We start from the raw sequence: 22318 nt of genomic DNA, 5'->3' as shown, positions 1-22318 counted from the left end.
TACTGGCATTGTTTCTGCTGCTTGTGTATGAATTCAAACTTTCGACAAAAATAACAAGCACTGTCTGCCACGAATTAGGACAGGGGATTCTAAGGAATATATTAATACTTGTTGGTATGTCTATGCACAGCCAAGTTTGAAAAGCCATGGCCTATGTAACCCACCACCAGTAAACCACTACCAAGCAGCTCCCTTTAAACCATACTGCCTGCCAATCAGCCTCACCCCTGCAACAAGAACTTGCATTTACATAGCGCCTGTAAGGTAGTAAAACGTCTCAATGCGCAATTAGACAAAAATTGACAATGGGCCAAAAAAAGGTGACCAAAAGCTTGGTGAAAGAGGTAGGTTCTAAAGAACATCTTAAAGGAGGAGAGAGAGGTGGCAAGGCGGAGGGTTGTAGGGAGAGAATTCCAGAGCACACTTTACCTTTTTACCTTTTTGGTAATATTACAACAACAACTTATATTTATTTAACGCCTTTAACATAGTGAAACGTCCCAAGGCGCTTCACAGGAGTATTATGCGATAAACATTTGACACCGAGCCGCATAAGTAGAAATTAGCGCAGGTGACCAAAAGCTTGGCCAAAGAGGTAGGTTTAAGGAGCGTCTTGAAGGAGGAAAGAGAGGTGGAGAGGTTTAGGGTGGGAGTTCCAGAGCTTGGGGCCTAGGCAGCAGAAGACGCGACCACCAATGGTTGAGCGATTACAATCAGGGATGCTCAGGAGGGCAGAATTAGAGGAGTGCAGACATCTTGAGGGGTTGTGGGGCTGGAGAAGATTTCAGAGGTAGGGAGAGGCGAGGCCACGGAGAGATTTGAAAATAAGGATGAAAATTTTGAAATCGAGGCGTTGCTTAACCGGAAGCCAGTGTAGGTCAGCGAGCACAGGGGTGATGGGTGGGAGACCGGGGTCATAGGTAGACCAGGCCATGTTGGGGTGGCAAGCTCACTTCCCTAAAGGACATTAGTTGGATCATTGTGAGAATCCAGTGGCGTTCATTGTGATTATTTTTGAAAAACAAGAAGAAAATTGGAATTTTGTCATTTTTGATACAGGTACTACTGCAATTCTTAAATGGCTTTTATAAAAAGATGACGGTAAGAATGTTTGTCCTACGCAAATTACTTGAAGATGCTACCATCACAGGAGAGGAAAATGGCAGTATCTGGTGGGTTTTAGATCATGTGACTTCATCGCTGCTCACCTCTCCTGAATCGTTAGTGATTTGCTGACTTTTCTCTGCCAGTGGAAGCCATGTACATAGCAGTCCTATAACAAATAAGAAAGAAAGAAATAACTTGCATTTCTATAGCGCCTTTCATGACTTCAGGACATCCCAAAGCGCTTTACAGCCAATGAAGAACTTTTGAAGTATAGCCACTGTTGTAATGTAGGAAATAGGGCAGCCAATTTAGAAACATAGAAATTTACAGCGCAGAAGGAGGCCATTTCGGCCCATCGTGTCCGCGCCAGCCGACAAAGAGCCACACAGCCCTTGGTCAGCAACCCTAAAGGTTACATATAAACCTATGAACAATGAGGGAAAGGCAAAGAGCACCCAGCCTAACCAGTCCGCCTCACACAACTGCGACACCCCTTATACTGAAACATTCTACAATCCACCCCAACCTGAGCCATGTGATCTCCTGGGAGAGGCAAAAACCCAGGCCAATTTAGGGAGAAAAAATTTGGGAAAATTCCTCCCTGACTCATCCGGGCGATCGAAACTAGCCCAGGAGATCACCCTGGCCGTATTCTATCCCCTGCAGTATTTATCATTATATCTGTGCCGTCCAACAAAAGGTCATCCAGTCTAATCCCAATTACCAGCTCTAGGTCCATAATCCTGCAGGTTACTGCACTTTAAGTGCCATCTCTTAAAAGTAGTGAGGGTTTCTGCATCCACCACTCTTCCAGACAGCGAGTTCCAGATCCCCACAACCCCCTGCATAAAGAATCCCCCCTCAAATCCCCGCTAAACCTTCCACCAACCACCTTAAAACTATATCCCCTCGTAATAGACCCCTCCACCAATGGAAATAGGCCCTTACTATCCACTATGTCCAGGCCCCTCAATATTTTGTACACCTCAATGAGGTCTCCTCTCAACCTCCTCTGTTCCAGTGAGAACAAACCCAGCCTATCCTGTCCTCATAACTATTTGTGCTTTGCAAGGTCCCACGAAGAGCAATGTGATAATGACTAGATAATCTGTTTTAGTGATATTAATTGAGGGATCGGGGTCCAGGAGAGGCGTGAATTTGGGGCCCAGATGTGGCGAGGGCCCAGGAGCAGGATGGGCCAGCCCACTCTGCAATTTGTATGCGCACTAGGTCTGTGCAGCAGGGCTTGTCTCCAGTGGTCTTGGTTAACCCTTGCCACTGGACCAAGACCTAGCTCCGTCAAGCCAGTGTGGTGGCTGGTATGCAACAGCCATCACACGTTAAAAAAATCCATGTAGTTTGAGACCTGGAATACTAAGTCCTTCATTGAAAAAGCTGTGAACTCATCCCTTTTTGGCATGGAAGCAAGTCATCCTCGATACGAGGGATCACCTATGATGATGAATTGAGGGATAAATATTGACCAGGACACCAAGTAGAACTCCCCTGCTCCTGCTCTTCTTCGAAATAATGCCACAGGATCAACGTTCCCTCCAAGCTGTGCGGCTGTGTGGTTGTGTGCCAGTCCCCTACAGCCCATAACCAGCGTTTCCCATGTTAAATTTCATGCATGAGAGAAACTGTGAATGGGCTGCACACCCCAAAAAAATCAGGGGTAATATTGCATGGGATCCTTTATGTCCACCTGCAACAGTGCAGCACACCTACAACAAATAAGAAAGAAAGACAGACTTACATTTATATAGTGCCTTTCACGACCACCGGATGTCTCAAAGTGCTTTACAGCCAATGAAATACTTTTTGAAGTATCAGCACTGTTGTGATGTGAGAAATGCAGCAGCCAATTTGCGCACAGCAAGCTCCCACAAACCGCAGTGTGATAATAAGCAGCTCATCTGTTTTTGTTATGTTGATTGAAGGATAAATATTGGCCTGGATACCGAGGAGAACTCCCCTGCTCTACATTTTGTGCTCAAGTCCCTGGACTGGGACTGGAACCCACGACCTACTGACTAAGAAATGGAGAGTGCTGCCCACTGAACCACAGCTGACGTCCAAATGGCCATTAGAAATCACGCTCATTTGCAAGCATAAGAAGAAACCTCTATTCATGGAGGGAAAAGAAATATAAGAAACATTGCCCAGTGTTTGCTCCTCTGGGACTGGGGGAGGGGGGTGGGGGATGGGGACACAAACAGTTTGCCGGTTCCTGATGTTTTTGTGTCCATCGCTGGAACTGATCCGTCATTTTCGACAATAACAAGGAATGGAGTCGTTGAAGGTCAGCGACGTGGAAAAAAGCCAGCTGTCTGTGCTTGTGAGAATCTGGCTCTCCAGGGCCCTGGCAGGCCACCTCGCTCTCCTCCTTCTCGCTCTTGTTCAAGGTGACACGCTGATGCTTTTCAAATAACACACTGCTCTCTCTCTTTCTCTCTGCCTGACTCGGCAACAGGGAGAGCAGAGGTGCAAAAACAAAGGAGCCTTTAAACCATCAGAGCTCCGTTCCCGTCCTCTCTCCTGTCTCCTCCTCTTGCTTCACTCATCCCTCAAAAGTAACGCAGCTGACAACCAGCTCACAGGGAAAATAACCAAGCCTGTAACCCGAGCCTCTGAGAAAGTTCCAAAATCAGAGGTTTACATCCTGACTGACTTTCTGTTATTAATATTTAGCGTTGTTACAAATGACAGAGATACAATGTATTACCCGCTTAATCACTTTAAATATGTTTTTTTCCAAACGTTTGATATGTTCTTTGCGGTGTAATTGTTCCTGTCAAAGTGAAGGATGATATTTGCTGAGGAAATAAATGTTTCCCCCCTTTTTTTTCCACAACCCTGACTGCGAGAAGCACAGCACGGGTTTAAGTATGATATAGAGATAATATACCGTGTGCATAAAACGTGGCCTCAGATCGGTCTCTACGTCATCAGTGTCACTGTTCGGTTTCACATGCTGAGGACCCGAGTGCTCATTGTCACAAACACCGTTTGTGCTGCAACTTTAGGTCCTCATCCAGGCCTTTGTTGCCTCTTGTAGTGTATTTGCTTCATGGGTTCTTTGCTTAAGAATTCATAGCTATTAAGAACTAGTTGGTTTATTAGCAAAGGTTTAACAATCACACTACACATGACCAGTTCATCCACCAGGCTCACAACCACCTGCCTCATCGTGGATATTCTGAACCCAACTGGCTGGGGTTTTATTGAGTCTTGTGAACATCACATGACTGGCTAAGCCACTCCCAACTCAGCAGCTCAACAACTCTTTTTGGGGGGGAACAAAATAAACATTAGATCAAGTGCCCCCCAATCTGTGGGACACTCCAGACACTTAACTGCCCCCTTTTTTAATAAATGTTTTTTTTTGTTTGTTTTTTGGTTTTTTTGTGATTTTTTGGGGGGGCATTAAAACCATATATTTTACAAGTGCCCCCCTATAAAAGGGAAGGGGGACACTAAAAATCCGGCAATTAAAGCAAATTAGACTTTAAAACATATAAAATCAAATTAAAATTTGGTTGCCGGGGGTAACGATGCACTCCAGTCCCTCCGGCGCCCACCTCTCGCGGAAGGCCGTGAGCGTACCGGTGGACACCGCGTGCTCCATCTCTAAGGACACCCTGGCTCGGATGTAGGCGCGGAAGAGAGGCAGGCAGTCAGGCTGAATGACCCCCTCGACCGCCCGCTGCCTGGACCGGCTGATGGCACCCTTGGCCGTGCCCAGGAGCAGTCCTACGAGGAGGCCCTCGGACCTACCCGCTCCCCTCCGCACAGGGTACCCAAAGATCAGGAGTGTGGGACTGAAGTACAACCGGAAATTGAGGAGCAGCCCCTTTAAATAATGAAACAGGGGCTGCAACCTCGTGCATTCGATAAAAACATGGAACACGGACTCTTCCAGACCGCAGAAATTGCAGGCGGCCTGGGAGCCCGTGAACCGGCTTAAAAATTTGTTGCACGGGACTGCTCCGTGCACCACCCTCCAGGCCAAGTCCCCGATAAATAGTGGGAGGACTCCTGCGTAGAGTGCACTCCATCGGGGACCCCCACCTACTCCGGACGGCAAGATGGTGCGCCATGGCGTGTCCGGTCGGCAGACAAGGATGGCAAGGTTGAGAGTGTGCAGGAGCAGCCCGTACAACTGAAAGGCACGGAGGGGATTTCCCCGAGACGGCTCAAGTTGTGAGGTGCCGGCTTCCGAGGGAGGTTCCGGGGTTTGGCGGCGATGAGGAATTCCGTCCGGACGGGGGTCAGTTCGGACGGGATCTCACCACGTGCTTGAGACTCCTCGACACACCTAACGGAGTCAGGGCCCAGAGCTGTTTTTAGCGACTCGATGACATCGGCCGTGCGGCGGACGTCGGCCGAATTTAGGCGCCGTGACAGCATGTCTGGCGCCATCCAGCCCGCTCCTCCGCCATCAAGCAGGTCCCTGATCCTGGTCGCCAGCCACAGCCCTCTCATCCGACTGCCACCTAAAACCTCGGTCGTGGAGGTACGGATTCCCGAGCAGCGGCTCCTGCAGGACAGCCGCCACTCCAGCCGGTGGAGAGCTGCGTTTGGTGGAAACTTTGTTCCAGACCCTGGTGAGTTCCTTGTAAAAGACAGGCAGCCCCTGGACGGCGGTCCTGACGCCCCCCAAGCTCACAAACAGGAGCTGAGTGTCGTAGTTGAGGCTGTGCTGCTGACGGAAGAAATGCGACGCCAGCGCACGCCACCTAGGAGGGGGCTCAACGTAAAGGTATCTCTGCAGGGTCTGAAGACGGAAAGTCGCTAGCTGGGTGCTGACGCACACCAACGACTGATCGCCCTCCCTAAGCGGGAGATTCAAGACCGCCGTAGAGACCCAGTGCTTCCTGTTGTTCCAGAAGAAGTCCACCAGCTTCTTCTGTATCTTGGCGACAAACGCAGGGGGAGGGATCAAAGTGACCAGCCGGTACCACAGCATAGCGGCCACCAGTTGGTTTATGACTAGCGCTCGATCCCTGTAGGACAGCACTCGGAGCAGTCCTGTCTAGCGCCCTAGGCGAGTGGCGACCTTTGCCTCCAGCTCTTGCCAGTTCGCCGGCCAGGCTTCCTCGTCGGGGCTAAGGTAGACTCCCAGATAGAGGAGATGGGTCGTGCCCCAGGCAAAAGGCCTGTCAGCAGCTCAACAACTCTTTTTGAGTAAACAAAAATAAACATTAGATCAAATGCCCCCCGATCTGGGGGACACTCCAAACATTTCCCAAGGCCCTTTTTTTTGTTTTTTTTTGGGTTCAGCAGCTCAACAAACTTGTGAGCTTACTCACAGGTGCATAAATTAAACCTCTAGACTCGACTATTCCAAAGCTCTCTTGACCGACCTCCAACCTTGCACTCTGTATACAGGAGCCCGTCCAAAACTCTGCTGCCCGTATCCTAACTCGCACCAAGTCCCATTCACCCATCTCCCTTGTACTCGCTGACCTACTTAGCCTTCCGGTCCAGCAATGCCTCAATTTTACAATTCTCCTCCTTGTTTTCAAATCCCTCCATGACCTCATACCTCCCTATCTCTGTGACCTCCTCCAGCCCCACAACCCTCCGAGATCCGAGATCTCTGATTTCCTCCAATTCTGGCCTCTTGCGCATCCCCGATTTTAATCGCTCCACCATTGTCAGCCGTGATTTCAGCTTCCAAGGCTCTAAGCTCTGGAATTCTCTCCCTAAATCTCTACTCCTTTAAGTCATTCCTTAAACCTCACCTCTTTGACCAAGCTTTTGGTCATAAGAACATAAGAACGTAAGAAATAGGAGCAGGAGTAGGTCATATGGCCCCTCGAGCCTGCTCCGCCATTCAACACGATCATGACTGATCCGATCATGGACTCAGCTCCACTTCCCCGCCCACTCCCCATAACCCCTTATTCTTTAAGAAACTGTCTATCTCTGTCTTAAATTTATTCAATGTCCCAGCTTCCACAGCTCTCTGAGGCAGCGAATTCCACAGATCCACAACCCTCTGAGAGAAGAAATTTCTCCTCATCTCAGTTTTAAATAGGCGGCCCCTTATTCTAAGATTATGCCGCCTAGTTCTAGTCTCCCTAACAGTGGAAACAACCTCTCTGCATCCACCTTGTCAAGCCCCCTCATAATCTTATACGTTTCGATAAGATCACCTCTCATCCTTCTGAATTGCAATGAGTAGAGGCCCAACCTACTCAACCTTTCCTCATAAGTCAACCCCTTCATCTCTGGAATCAACCTAGTGAACCTTCTCTGAACTGCCTCCAAAGCAAGTATATCCTTTTGTAAATCTGGAAACCAAAACTGCACGCAGCACTCCAGGTGTGGCCTCACCAATACCGTGTACAACTGTCGCAAGACTTCCCTGCTCCAGCCCATTTGCAATAAAGGCCAAGATTCCATTGGCCTTCCTGCTCACTTGCTGTACCTGCATACTATCTTTTGGTGTTTCATGCACAAGTACCCCCAGGTCCCGCTGTACTTCAGCACTTTGCAATCTTTCTCCATTTAAATAATAACTTGCTCTTTGATTTTTTTTCTGCCAAAGTGCATGACCTCACACTTTCCAACATTATACGCCATCTGCCAAATTTTTGCCCACTCACTTAGCCCTCATCTGCCCTAATATCTCTTTATGTGGCTCAATGTCAAATTTTGTTCTGATAACATTCCTGTGAAGCGCCTTGGGACGTTTTACTACATCAAAGGCAGTGTATCAATGCATGTTGTTGTGTCCACTAAGAGCTGGGCTAGGAACCAGACTGAGCATGTTTGCATCGGTACTTGTTTCGCTCAGATCATGGGAGATCGCCATCTGCGTGCTGACTCCTGACGTTTACCTCACTAAATCCGCCTCTCTCATCCCAGCGGCAGAATCGTGGATCTACAGCTTTGCCGACAGGGTGAGTGAGTTGGATGAGTACAGACAGACGGGTCATCCCGTGATCCAAGCTAAACGAGTGCCAACATACACATGCCAATGTGTGTGTCTCTTGAGATCCTCAATGGGTGCAACAGCAAGGAAATTCTACCTTTTTCGGTCCCAGAAGTAACAAACAGTTCCAGTCCACATATGACAGAGGTTTTTTCATTCGTTCCTGGGATGTGGGCATCGCTGGCAAGGCCAGCATTTATTGCCCAACCCTAATTGCCCTTGAGAAGGTGGTGGTGAGCCACCGCCTTGAACCGCTGCAGTCCGTGTGGTGAAGGTATTCCCACAGTGCTGTTAGGAAGGGAATTCTAGGATTTTGACCCAGCAATGAAGGAATGACGATATATTTCTAAGTCAGGATGGTGTGTAACTTGGAGGGGAACTTGCAGGTAATGGTGTTCTCTTGCACCTGCTGCCCTTGTCCTTCTAGATGATAGAGGTCGCGGGTTTGGGAGATGCTGCCAAAGAAGCCTTGGCAGTGCAGTGCATCTTGTAGATGGTACACACTACAGCCACGGTGCACTGGTGGTGGAGGGAGTGAATGTTTAAGGTGGCGGATGGGGTACCAATCAAGCAGACTGCTTTGTCCTGGAAGGTGTCGAGCTTCCTGAGTGTTATTGGAGCTGCACTCATCCAGGCAAGTGGAGAGTATTCCTTCACGCTCCTGACTTGTGCCTTTATAGATGGTGGTAAGGCTTTTGGGAGTCAGGTGGTGAGTCATGAAGGTGACCTTCATCCTATCAGAGCAATAAGAGCCTTCTAAAAGCTGTGCCCTTCACCCTCTATCTCAATGCCAACTTATAACCCAGGTTCTAGAGCAGAGCTGCCATAGGTGGCCTTTGAATTTGCAGACATTGCTGCTTTAACAAAATACTCAGATGGTCCCCAAGATTTTAGCCAGGAGCGTTCAGCTGCTACTCTAAGAAGCGACATCATCAGCTCAGAAATTAGTTTTAAACAATTGTTCCTGAAATGATAATGGTTTCCTTTTGTTTTATTTCTGTCAGGGCGAGTGTGCAAATTTCATCTGCCTTATTGAGCCTTGGAACCGGACGCACCTGTATGTCTGTGGGACTGGAGCTTATCATCCTGTCTGCACATATGTGAACAGAGGACGCAAGGCAGAGGTAAGCATCTACCAACAAAGCAACACATTGCTCCCTCACCACCTTAGAAGGGCTACTGGACATGGGAATTGCTAGACATAGAGGGGGGTGGAGTTGCGGAGCGCCCATTTGGGGGCGGTAATAACCGCGACGTGGGATTTCCTGCGACGGGCGCGGAAGTCCCGCCGTGCGACCTAAATTCGGGTTACCGCCTCTGAGAGCAAGTGGAGCGCAAAATAACGCGCTGTACTTGCTCAGTGGGGCGCGAGCAAGACGGAAGGATTCCAAGAGGGGCACAGTGCTACAGGGTGGAAAAGGCCCTCCCCTTCATTAAAGGGGAGGGTCAAGCTGCCAACTCTGAGGGTCCCTACCTGGCCCACCAGGGAGGGGGGTGGCGCGGCATCAGCCCGGCACTCAAGCGGAGTGCGGCGCTGCAAGATCACGACACGGACCACATTATCCACCAAGCAATGGTACGTCAGTTGTTTTTTTTTTTAAGGTGCCACCTCCCCTTTAAATTTCGGCCCGCGAACAGCCTACAACCCTTTACGCATCCCCCTGGAGAGGTCGCTGCCACTGCACAGCGCAACGTCAGGGGCGCTCCCAAATTTTCATTCCGGGGCGAAAATGGGTTGCTGTGCGCGGTGATGACGTCATCGGCGGCGCAGCGGAGTGAGGCGCTGCCGGTTACCCCCACTGCTAAACTCATGCGGAATTTAACGGGAGTCATTAGCGGCACTGCCCCGAATTTCTCCCCCAGAAGGCCCACCTAGTTCGCCGTCTGCCAACCTGGTAGTCGCATGATACACCGATAATGGAGTTATTGACTAATCATAACAATCAATCTCTAGCCATTAGTCTACAACAGACCCAGACGTGAGGTGAGGAAAAGCCCCAGTGGTGGAAAACTTTGGGAACCATCGGTCCAAATTCCTCTGTTCCTCCCAAGCATGTTACACTTATCACATGTCACATCTCAAATTACTCACGTACTGGCTCCTCAAATATTATTTTTTGAAAAGAACATATCCGATTTACATTTGAATGAATCAACAGTAACTGCTTCCACCGTCTCCCTAGGGAGCCTGTTCCATAGATTTACCGCTCGCTCACTGAAATAATGTTTCTGCAGATTAGTTTGGAATTTACCCACCCAAGTGCAGGCCCTGTCCTCTTGTTTTACTGACCTGGACAAGGTGAAACAGCTAGTCCTTTAAGAAGGAGCAATCATATCATTCTCTTTTCCACTGAGAACATGCATAATTTACATAATGGCTCCTTATAATCCAATCCCTCCATCTCCTCAATCATTCTGGTTGGTCTCCTGTATCCTTTCAATGGCTATGATATCCTTTCTGTACTGCAGGGACCAGTACTGTGGTCGCACCAATGATTTATAAAGTGGTTGGATTACCTGACTACTTGGGCTCAATATTGACCTTTTAATACAACCCAACATCTGATTTGCTTCACTTACTGCCACCGAGCATTGTTGCGATAGCTTCAATTTTTTTTTAAATCTCTCATTTTCCACACATATTATTTTCTTTCCATTAAAGTAATCGTCCCTTCCTTTATCCTTGGGAGAAGCACTTTGCATGTCTCTACATTGAATTTCACTGCCCATTTCCCAAGTACATTCAAATCCCCGTACCACTATCCTCTGGGTTCTATCAGTAAACTAATTATGTATCCACTGTAAAATATTTCCACTGATTCCTGCTTTCTTTATTTTCAGTACCAGCCTTGAGAGAGGAACTGTATCAAAGACCTTACTGAAATCCAAGTACACCACATCCACTGCCTTACCTCTATCTATGCCTTTGTCACACCCTTAAAGAAAGCCAGTAAATTCGATTGGCAACACCTCCCCTTTACGAACCCATATTGGCTGTCTTTCAGGATTTGATTTCTATCCAGATGTTCCATGATCATATCTTTAAAAAAGGGCTTTCCATAACTTTGCACTCATGTTCTGTGTCATTGTATCAGAGCTGCCATCCATCCAGATTTGCTTCCTTTTGAAATGCATTTTGTATTTTCTCCCTTTTCTTTTTTTTTAGGTTTTCCTGCAGTCTCCCCTGTTCACTGGACGGCAGGTAACCTGCTCACAAGCCTCCCCTGTCTTTTATTGGCTGCACACAGATTTGTGAGACTGTCCTCCTATACTCTGCCCGAGTGCCTCTTATCCCATTCTTCTATGGTGAAGAAGCCTTTGGATGAGGTCAGACCTGGGCACGTGCTTGGGGCCTGGTCTCTGCTCAACACCCAGGCCCCTGCTTTCTGGCTGCTCTATTTAATGCCTGGCCTCCACTCAGGGCTCCCCTTGATTGCATTGCTGAGCTTGGCAGCTCACCCCTTGTTGGGGTCGATTCTCAAAAGTAAACTGTCGCTGTTATGCCAGACGTACATATGAACTATTCCTTGTAACATCTAATGCATAAGCAGCACCTTCATACTTGCAGAGATAGAGGGGGGCGATTTTCTTGGCCTTCCATTGCCCCCCGCCTGGCTGAGTTCTGGACAGATGTCGCACGCCCACAGTACACCTCACCTGTCAAGGCCCAAATGCAGCCTAATCTGACCAGTTGGGCCATTAATGTGGCCCTGTCACACCCCCTAGCGTAGCTCACTCCCTTTCGGGGCCTCGTGTTGGAAAATGGAATGCAAACAAGAGCACAGCCCCCAATCTCTCACACCCGCACCTGCAGGTCTGGCTGTAGGCCCTGGGGCCTAACATATGAAACAGGAACAGGAGTAGGCGATAGGACCCCTGGAGCCTGCTCTGCCATTCAATCAGATCATGGCTGATCTGATCTTGGCCTTAACTCCGTTTTCCTGCCTGTTTCCCATAAGCCTTGTCCCCCCCTGTAGTTCAAGAATCTGTCTATCTCCGCCTTGAATATATTCAATGACCCAGCCTCCACAGCTCTCTGGGGTAGAGAATTCCAAAGATTCACGACCCTCAGAGAAGAAATTCCTCCTCATCTCCGTTTTAAATGGGCGACCTCTTATTCTGAAACTATGCCCCCTAGTTCTAGATTCCCCCACGAGGGGAAACATCCTCTCTGCATCTACCCTCAGAACTTTACATGGTTCAATAAGATCACCTACTGTTGGACAACAGCAACCAGAAAACCACTGGGCTAAAAATAAATCGACATGGTGCTTGGAACCATGCTGCCTGGTCTCCTCAGACCCTCTAATCTGAGGGATTCTGCAGAGAAAGCCCACTGCTAGCATCTTAGGATAACACTGAAATGGGATACAGGCACAGGATATTAAGATGGAAGAGGGGCATGAACATCCCATCCATGCCTCATTACCCTTGTGGCACAGGGTCTGCCCCATCCCTCTATAGATGCCATGGAAATTCAGGTGTAACATAAAGGGGGTAGGGGGATGGTGTGACAGGCCTCCTCTCCCCTTTTTCCTGACTTTTGCACCCTGGGGGGGTGGGGTGGGGGATTAGACATTCCTGGGGCAAAGGTGAGGAAAATTGGCCTGTGAAAGTTCACAAGACTGACGGCTGTGAGATTGAACGGTTCACAAGGCCGCACGGACAGAACTGCTGCGTAGAACAGATTCCACTTGGGCAACAGCGGCTGTCGTTTCAGCACGCAAGCTGCGCAGTACAAGGCTGGAATGAACCGACAACCTTTATCCGCTGCCTACTTTACGTGTGCACCTCCGCCTCGACCTCCCCGCTCCTCCGCCGCGACCTCCCCACTCCTCCGCCCTGGTCTCTCTCCGCTCCTCCGCCCTGGTCTCTCCCCGCTCCTCCGCCCTGGTCTCTCCCCGCTCCTCCGCCCTGGTCTCTCCCCGCTCCTCCGCCCTGGTCTCTCCCCGCTCCTCCGCCCTGGTCTCTCCCCGCTCCTCCGCCCTGGTCTCTCCCTGCTCCTCTGCCCTGGTCTCTCCCCGCTCCTCTGCCCTGGTCTCTCCCTGCTCCTCCACCATGGACTCTCCCGGCTCCCCCACCCGACATCCCCGCTCCCCGACCTCCCCGCTCCTCCGCCCCGACCTCCCCGCTCCTCCGCCGCGACCTCCCCGCTCCTCCGCCCTGGTCTCTCCCCGCTCCTCCGCCCTGGTCTCTCCCCGCTCCTCCACCCCGACTTCCCTGCTCCTCCGCCATGGACTCTCCCGGCTCCCCCACCCAACATCCCCGCTCCCCGACCTCCCCGCTCCTCCGCCCCGACCTCCCCACTCCTCCGCCCTGGTCTCTCCCCGCTCCTGCACCCCGACTTCCCTGCTCCTCCGCCATGGACTCTCCCGGCTCCCCCACCCGACATCCCCGCACCCCGACCTCCCCGCTCCTCCGCCCCGACCTCCCCGCTCCTCCGCTGTACCTGGACAGTGTAGTCAGTTTTCCACCTCCACACACAAGCTTACTTTTGGGTCTTTAATAGGCCCTACTCTTTCTTATTTTGCTGTCTTCTAATGCCTTGGGACAATCTCCAAATTGGTTGTCACAAGTCCTACATTACAACATTAGTGTAGCTAATGCTGTAAGGCAGAAATTGTGGCAGCAAATTTGTGATCGTGATCGGGGCCCGGGAGAGGCGAGGGTTCGGGGCCCAGAAGAGGCGGGGGCCCAGGGGCAGCATGGGCCAGCCCACACTGCGAACTATGGACAGTAGGAATATGTGTGCGTACTATGTCCGTGCAGCAGAGTAAGTCTCCAGTCGTCTTGGTTAACCCTTGCCACTGGATCAAGACCTAACTCTGTCAAGCCCATGTGGTGGCTAGTGTGCAACGGACACCCCACATTAAAAGAATCCACGCACAGGCACCTTCCGCCCTTCAGGATGTAGTTCGGGATCTGGAATATCAGGTCCCTCATTAAAACACCTGCAAACTCATCCCTTTTTGGTGTGGAAGTAGGTCATCCTCGATACGAGGGACCGTCTATTACTATACTATACTTTTTACATATGCATGTTGCAGCCCGATGACAACATTGAGACCTGACTGTAATTTTAACTCAGGCCCGAGCAGGGAATCCACCGGGAGTTAAAATCAGGGGCAAAATCAGTGCATCAGCTAAACTGTTTGGACTTTCTCGTTGGCCAACAAACATACCGAATCATTTTCACCTCTAGCCAGTAGCTGCCAGGAGAGGAGTGAAGTAATGTTTTTTTTTTATGGGCTGTATTGTTTTTTCAAACTGTATCTGTTCCTACGCTCTCGTCTGACATCTCGCAGGTGTTTTTAGAGCGAAAACATTGTATTCCCACAGAAATCAAGCTTTCGTGTCGGACCTGCAGCATTTAAAACCTTTAACCCACTAATCGAAAGTGGGTCTGGTTGTTTCCACACACTTGTCACTAATGTATCTGGAAATCCTAAATCGCTGATCTTTCAGCAGACTTGTGTTTTCTTTGCAATTGTCACCGCCCAGACTGTGCCAGCGGAACACGCCATCTGCTGAGTGTTGCCAGCACCTCGTGTGCAGCAGTGGGAAGAGCAAGCTGGTGGGGCTGGTTAAGAAATACATTCAAGATTGGCTTTTATTCAGGTGCACAGTATCCCCGGCCAGCTGAGGCTTTGCACTACTGCCAAGTACTTGCTGGAGGAAGGATGGCGATTACGCTGCGGTCCAGACGTTGCTCTTTGACTGCGGAGGTTGACACGAGTCTTTGGAGGACACTGAGAAAGGTTGCTGGGAGGGGAGTGGAAATCTGCCTTCTCCCAGTAGTGCTTCTGCGGCTGGTGGTAAAAGGGAAGCAGGGCCTTTCACGAGTGACGGCTGGGAATTGCTGTCAATTTTTTTCCTCTCTCGCGTGCTTGACAATTTTTGAAACTGGATAGCTAGAAACAATACATGGGATATCAGCAGTGTGGTGAATATTACCCTGAGGGGGTCTGGGCCAGCTCGGCCTGCTTATATCTGACAAGCTGTCTGATTGCTGAGACAAGTGCACCATCGCCTGCTTGGAACAAAAAAAAATGATTATCAGACGATGAAAGACACATGAGTGTTGGAGAAAGCCTTAGGAACACAAGCAAACCAATACCTCCCCTCACCGTCTTTTATGCTCGACATTAGGTTTAAGTCAGTGTGGATCATGTGTGAATTTGAGAGCAAACTATTTAGTGTAACCTCATCCCATTCCCCCACACCACCAGAGTCTCATTAGAACAGATACATTAGCGCAGTGCCAAAATATGTGAGCGTTTGCAAGTCTAAGGCTGATACCCAAAAAGTGAGACTGGTGAGTGAACACAGTCTTTACACCTCCACTAAGCCAAAGAGAAAAACCATACACTTCTTACACCTACACTGAACCATCAGGGGAAAACCATTCGGGAACACATCAGGGCTGGAAATTCGGTTGAAGGTTTTTTAAGGCGCTAATGAAAGACGGGCGCTAAATTTAGTGCCGGGAAATGGTTAGCGACGGCAACCATAGAATTTGGTGGCTGCCTCCTGAGTGTGGAACGGAGTGCTAAGGGAGGCGTTCCACACTTCTCTTAGTATGCTAGGCCGGGTGAGCAATTGAATATCCCGTGCTAAAGAGCCGGCTTCGTAGCTCCCTCCCTGTAACCAAAAAAATTGGAACAAAAAACACAAAAAACATTCCTTATACATTCCCCCAAATAAAGTTAAATCGCAAAAAAAAAAATTACCGCTCACACTTACCTGATGCAGTCACTCCTTCCCTTAGCGGCCCGTGATAGCTCTGCACGCCAGCTTTCTCTGGCAGTGTCACGACAGGGCAGACCAAACGTTGTATCCATGTCGATGCCGGGGACATTGCACACCGGCGCGATGCTCCTGGGCGATCCTCCTCAGCGCCGCCGGTATCGGCACACTAAATTTGCCGAGAGGCACGAATGCCGATGCTCGCGGCTGCAAACCCTTTAGCGCCCCTGTTCCGACCCTCGCGAAGGGCACCAACAAAAGAATTCCTAGCCCCTAGAGTCTTACAAAAGCAAAATACGGTGGGTGATGAAAATCCGGAATAAAAACAAAATATGCTGGAAATACTCAGCAGGTCAGGCAGCATCTGTGCAGTTCTGACGAAAGGTTATCAACCTGAAATGTTAACTCTGTTTCTTTCTCCAAATATACACTCCTTAGACTTCTATGAAACCATCAGAGAAAAACCATCAGAGAACACAGCAACAGTCCTTACACTTGAGCACAAGCCCAATCCACATTCTCCTACCATTGAAGAGCCCAGATCCAATCCACACTCTCCTACTAAACCACTGGAGAGCTCAGATCCAATCCACACTCTCCTACTAAACCACTGGGGAGCCCAGATCCAATCCACACTCTCCTACTAAACCACTAGAGAGCCCAGATCCAATCATCACCCTCCTACTAAATCACTGGAGAGCCCAGATCCAATCATCACCCTCCTACTAAATCACTGGAGAGCCCAGATCCAATCCCTGCAGGCCTACTAAACTCAGGAAATACAGATGCAATACTCACTTCTCTACTAAACCAGTAGGGGGCGCAGGTAACGTCCCTGCATCCCTATTGGATTGAGCCAATGATCCCTGGCAATCTGTTTAAAGGCCTCTGGAACCACACGATTACTGGGGATATGGAATACATTCCTATAGACAGCACCAGACCACAAGGCTCTACCACAAACATCTGGATATGGGTTGAATTTAATTTGAAAGCTCATTTTGTGCAGGACCTGGCAGAAGGGGAAGACTTTTGCTCCTCAAGTACGGGCTGGATTCCCGAGATGAAAGAGGCCATCTCATCCCTCAAACAGAGCAAAGTTTATTTCAAACGCAGGAAATCTTTTACTGTTTTGGGCAGGGTACAAAACCTGTGCTTTGTCATATCGGAGTAATAGTCTCTCTTCCCTGATGTCTCTCTCTGGAGGTGATTGTACTCTGATGTCAAATAGTGGCTAAGATTGAAATTAATTTATCTGTAGACAGCCATGTGGAGAGTTAAAGATCTAAAGTATATAAGCTCCCCTACTGATAATATTGACTTTGGGAGCTTTATTGAAAGCACATTAGAAATTGTTTGGGGGCAATGTATTTTAAATGGATGTTTTACATTCTGTCTCTGAGTAACAGGGCCACGAAAACATGCGTTGTACAGTTTTATGAGGGCTCGGTTATACATAGCGTATTTTATTGGAATGGGATTCTCCATTAGTGAGCCATGAATACTAGAGGTAGTAGACTATCAGTTGGTGTTGTAGTTTGAGGTGCGTTATAGAAAGAGTGTGTTACTTCAATAAAGTAATGGGGTCAGTTTTACAATTTAATGTTTCCCGGAGCACGGGTTCGTACAAAGGTCGCACATATTGAGAATCTGGTCACAGAGGTCGGCATGCCCCATTCGTTGCCTGCACCACTTTCCATCCAATTAATGGATAGGAAATCGTGTGGGCAGCGAATCAGGAGCATTGACCTGTGCGCTCAAATTTCCGACATGTGTTCCTGTTGCGTGAAGCTGCAGGTCCGGAGCACAAAATCGTAAAGTTTATTGAGGAGTAAGTGTGGTGTCATTAAAAGGTTATTTGTACGATTTGCCTATTTGTGCTGCGTCCATACGCAACGTGCTATATTGCGGCATATTTTAGAGAGGGTTGTATGGAGAAGGTAGCGTTATCACGAAGGTGCATTATATAGTTTCTCTATTATACAGGGAACAATAACCAGTCTGTGTTATCCCACATTTTCTTTACAAAAGGTGTCTTTATTAGCTTTCAGTTCAGGCCTAGCCTGCCTTATAGCTCAATATTATCCTTGCTGTGTAATCGATTCTGCAGGAATAGAGAGTCTTCTGCAAGACATTAAGGCGCCCATTGTTTGTCTAGTACCGGAATAAGGAAGTGTTTAACAAGTTGGTTTTTTTCCGCCCCTTCTTTCCTCTCTCGCTTTCTATCTATCTCTTTGTCTCTTTCACTTTCTCAGGATTACATCTTCCATCTGGAACCAGGAAAAGTCGAATCAGGCAAGGGCAAGTGTTCCTATGACCCCAAGCTTGACAGTGTGTCATCATTAATTAGTGAGTGTTTCACTACTCTACCTCAACTCTGCTGGCTATATTGACAGGTCCGGAACTGAAAAGGAAGGGGAGAAGTTAAGGGAGGGGGGGGGGGCATGGGGGTGGGTGGGCATGCATGTTATCCTGCTGTAAATAACTGATCCCAATGGAATAGTTAAAGCAACTTTCAACATGAGTCACTGTTGGTGGACAGACTGAGAGTAGACCCACTGGTATGTCAGTCGCAACAGTGCTGTTGTGATTGTTTGTGTTTGCTCGAGCGATTCTGGATGCAGCAACTCAGCTAATATCATTGTCCATGATTAAGGCCCACTCGCCAATGAACACCTGGAATGCAGACTGGAATTTGCATTGAAAGGAAGATTGCCTTTCCAGATGTGTGCCCTGGCTAGTATTTTGAATTCTTTTAACTTGTTTTCCCGCCCTCCCCCACCCCAACTCCCCACCCACTTGTGACAGGAAAAAAAATAGAATTTGCTCCTCATCCTTTGCTGACGTTGGGGGTTACACTTTCAATGGTCCTTGCTGTCTTTCAGTCCCTCACCAAAGTGGCCATTTTTCTGCCCTGGCCTGAGTGTTGTAAGGTCGTTACCCTGAGGCCCAGTCCGACTGTTCCCTCACTCTACACCCACATAGACACACAGATTCCAGCAAGGGTCATTGGACAGCATTCAGGAGCAATGATCTGCGCTGATTTCCTCCCCCACCCCGCTTCCCCCCCACCCCCCTTCCTAGCTTTGGGAAACAGCGGGTAATTGTAACAGCCCCAACTGAGATCAGTGAAATCAGAAGAGACTGGGGCTCAAACCTCCACCCTCTCTGTTGCCGAGAGCTCAGTCCAACACTGGGTGGTGCAGTAACCTACTGAACACTCTGGGCAGCTTCCTCACGGCTGACCCGCTGACCTCCGGGAAAATTCCAATCACGGGTATCACTGATTAATGTCCCCTTCAATGTAAGTTCCTCATTTTGAATTGTGCAGTTATTTGATCACTTGTCCTTGGGCGTTCTGTGAAGGTTTGAGCTGAAATATCCTTTTCCCATTCCACACTGTATTATGTTCTTAACTGAATAAAAAATACACGTCAGGTATGTTGGTATCTGAAAAGAGGAAGGACAGGTTAACATTTCGAGTGTTTAGACCACTTGTCGGGACTCTTGATGAAGATGTCCACACCCAAAAACATGAATCAGTCTTTTCAAATGCTGACAGACCTGCATTATGCCGTTTCAAAAAGTTATTTTTATATAAACTGGGTATATATGTGTGTATGTGCGCGCTCTGTAACTCACTTTTGATTGGTCATTCATGAGTTAATCAGTTGAGATGTCAGTGCTGGGGAACTGAACCCACTTTGTTTTGCATCCAGTCGAGCATTTCCTCCTGGACGACTGTGGACTTTCCCATGTCCCAGACAAGCCAGGCTCCAGTTCTGTGTCTGAGCGAGATCGTCTCTTTCGGCATCATTTAGTAGAACATGATGGGTAGTTTTGTTCTGCTCTGCAAACATTGCATCCAAAAGGAACTGGGTCGAGACGGCCCAAACCCATTCCACTCAGAGCCAGCGCAAAGACGAGACTTCGATCCACAACAGCCCGAACTGGATTAAAAGCAGGGGTCCCGGAGGTGAAAGCGTGAGGGGGGAACAACCCAGTTCGCCACCCAGTCCCCAGTGTTTCTTTTAAGAATGTCTGTCAAAGTCATTGTGATTTTTCTTGGAAGCTATAGTAATGTGATATCATGTTCCCAGATTGCAGTTTAGTTCAAATCTGTTGGGCGTAATCAGAGAGACAAAGGAACAAGCAGTCACTGAAAGCCAGTAGCGAGGAAACGAGAGGCTATTCATTTGTACACTTACTGTGCATTTATTAAGGAGATTGCTTTAGGGTTGTATGTAATTGTATCCACAGCCACTTGTTCTTTAAGTACCTCCACTTGAACATTACTGTTACCTTCAGGTTGTGGGGGTTAGCTTACTGTAATAGATCAATTTAATTGCCCCACCCCACCGTGCCTCCCCATTCTCAGTCGGATATTCCTTTACCTCTTGACAGACGGAGAGCTCTACGCAGGCGTCTATATCGACTTCATGGGAACCGACGCGGCCATCTTTCGCACCATGGGCAAGCAGACCGCCATGAGGACCGACCAGTACAATTCCCGTTGGCTGAATGGTGAGTGGCCGAAACAATCGATCGCACTCTCCCCAGCGCCAGAATTGTACCGGAAAACAAAATGGATATCAGCGATCCAGGTCGCAGCCCACCCTTTGCACACTCTCTGATCTCAGCCTCGTGCCATTGAGTGGGCTCTGCAGCTCCCTCACAGATCTGTCATCACCGAGGACCGGCCCAGGGATCGAAATAACTGGAGGAGAGTGACCAAAGCGTGGAGATAAATACAAGAAATAGTGTCAACCATTTTGTGCGTGGTGGGGTGGGGGGGCGGGGGAACTTGAGGATGGAGGGGGAGCTAACACTTTCCTAGTTATATTTTATGAACTAACAAAAGTCAAAATCTGTTTTTAAGTTGTGAAAACGCTAAATTAATTCTTACAATACTTAATCCTTAAATTACCAGATATAGAGCAGTTGTTGCATAACAGTACACAGTTTGTTCAGCAGGGTAGAGGTTATTCAATACATATATGTATGTAGTTCCACTTTATACAGCAGGGCAAGGATCAGTCAATATATAACTATGTGTAGTTCCTTCTTATTCAGCAGGGTGAGAGTTATTTACTGTGTAACTATATAACTGGTGTCAGCTGTGGCTCAGTGGGTAGCACCCTCGCCTCTGAGTCAGAAGGTCATGGGTTTGAGTCCCACTCCAGGGACTTCAGCGCAATAAATCTAGGCTGACACTCCAGTGCAGTGCTGAGGGAGTGGTGCACTGTTGGAGGTGCCGCCTATGGGATGAGATTTTAAACCGAGGTCCTGTCTGCTCTCTCAAGTGGATGTAAAAGATCCCATGGCACTATTTCGAAGAAGAGCAGGGGAGTTATCCCCGGTGTCCTGGCCAATATTTATCCCTCAATCAACATCACAAAAACAGATTATCTGGTCATTATTACATTGCTGTTTGTGGGAGCTTGCTGTGCACAAATTGGCTGCCACATTTCCTACATTACAACAGTGACTACACTCCAAAAGTACTTCATTGGCTGTAAAGCGCTTTGATACATCCGGTGGTCGTGAAAGGCGCTATATAAATGCAAGTCTTTAATAACTGACGAATTCATTTGTTTGCTGTGCAAGTCCATGTGGAACTCCTGCTTTTCAGCAGGGAAAGGGTTACTCACCATGCGACTGTCCAGAGTCCCTGTGATTTTTACCGGGCGTGGTATTATTCATGAATTTGTCACTTCTGTCAGTAGCTTCACATGTTTTGTGCTCTTATCAGTAACAATTGGCTTCATGAACAGGGATATTCCCCTCAGTGACAGAGCTGCCCTCCTGCTGTTCCAGCAGGGTGTGATTGTGGATGGGTTGAGGAACTGTGACTGCATGAAGTCTCCTACCTGCAGGCTGAGCCCATATCCCAGGCAGCATGTGGTACAGTGACGAGATGTGACAGGTACACTGCCTTGCATCTTTCACTGGATCAGCCACAATAAATGGTAAAGGGAGGCAGAGCAGCCAGATTAAGGAATTGATTTCCTCACTCCCTTGTTGAGATGGCTGCTAATGCAGGATTAGCCTCCCGGGCATGTTGAAGGACAGCTCAGCCCCCCTCTCCCTATTTTTTTTGTAAAATAACAGTTGACTATTAGTTCCGTACTGTAATGGGCTCAAAAGATGTCATTCGTCTGCTGGAGGGAGGAAGCATTTTTCCAGTCTATGAGCTGTGGAGGAGTGTTAACAATGCCACTCACCCAGCACAGGGTATGATTACAGTGCCTCGCTCAGGGAACAGAAGCCCACCTTCCACAGGTTCTCATGCGTGTAGAATGTGAAAGAGAGTGTCACGATTACAAGAGACAAAGGGAAATCTGCAAATGCTCAAAATTCCTCCCAAAAAAGTGCTGAAAATGCATAGCAGGTTGGCCAGCGAAAAAGGGGCTGCGATTTCACTTGGAACAACATTGCAAGTATTGAACAATGCCCTTAAATACTCCAGGGCAACATATAATAATATCAAATATAATTGATGGTTATTATAAACAGTGGGCA

The 22318-nt window shown here is 48.5% G+C and overlaps 1 protein-coding gene across 2 annotated transcripts in view; it reads left to right on the top strand.

The window, feature by feature from the left end:
* The window catches only part of sema3fb (sema domain, immunoglobulin domain (Ig), short basic domain, secreted, (semaphorin) 3Fb), a 263872-nt gene that overhangs the window by 184673 nt on the left and 56881 nt on the right, over positions 1 to 22318 (top strand). For both annotated transcript variants that reach the window (XM_070895532.1, XM_070895533.1), the window contains 3 exons: positions 9055 to 9174; positions 18052 to 18145; positions 20201 to 20320. In XM_070895532.1, coding sequence (XP_070751633.1) covers positions 9055 to 9174; positions 18052 to 18145; positions 20201 to 20320 — 334 coding nt within the window. The remainder of the gene's footprint in view (positions 1 to 9054; positions 9175 to 18051; positions 18146 to 20200; positions 20321 to 22318) is intronic.

The sequence above is a fragment of the Pristiophorus japonicus genome, chromosome 12 (genome assembly GCF_044704955.1).
Source record: "Pristiophorus japonicus isolate sPriJap1 chromosome 12, sPriJap1.hap1, whole genome shotgun sequence".
In the NCBI taxonomy this organism is placed as follows: domain Eukaryota; kingdom Metazoa; phylum Chordata; class Chondrichthyes; family Pristiophoridae; genus Pristiophorus; species Pristiophorus japonicus.
The sequence above is the reverse complement of the archived record's forward strand: the minus strand, read 5'-3'. Positions and strand labels throughout refer to the sequence as shown.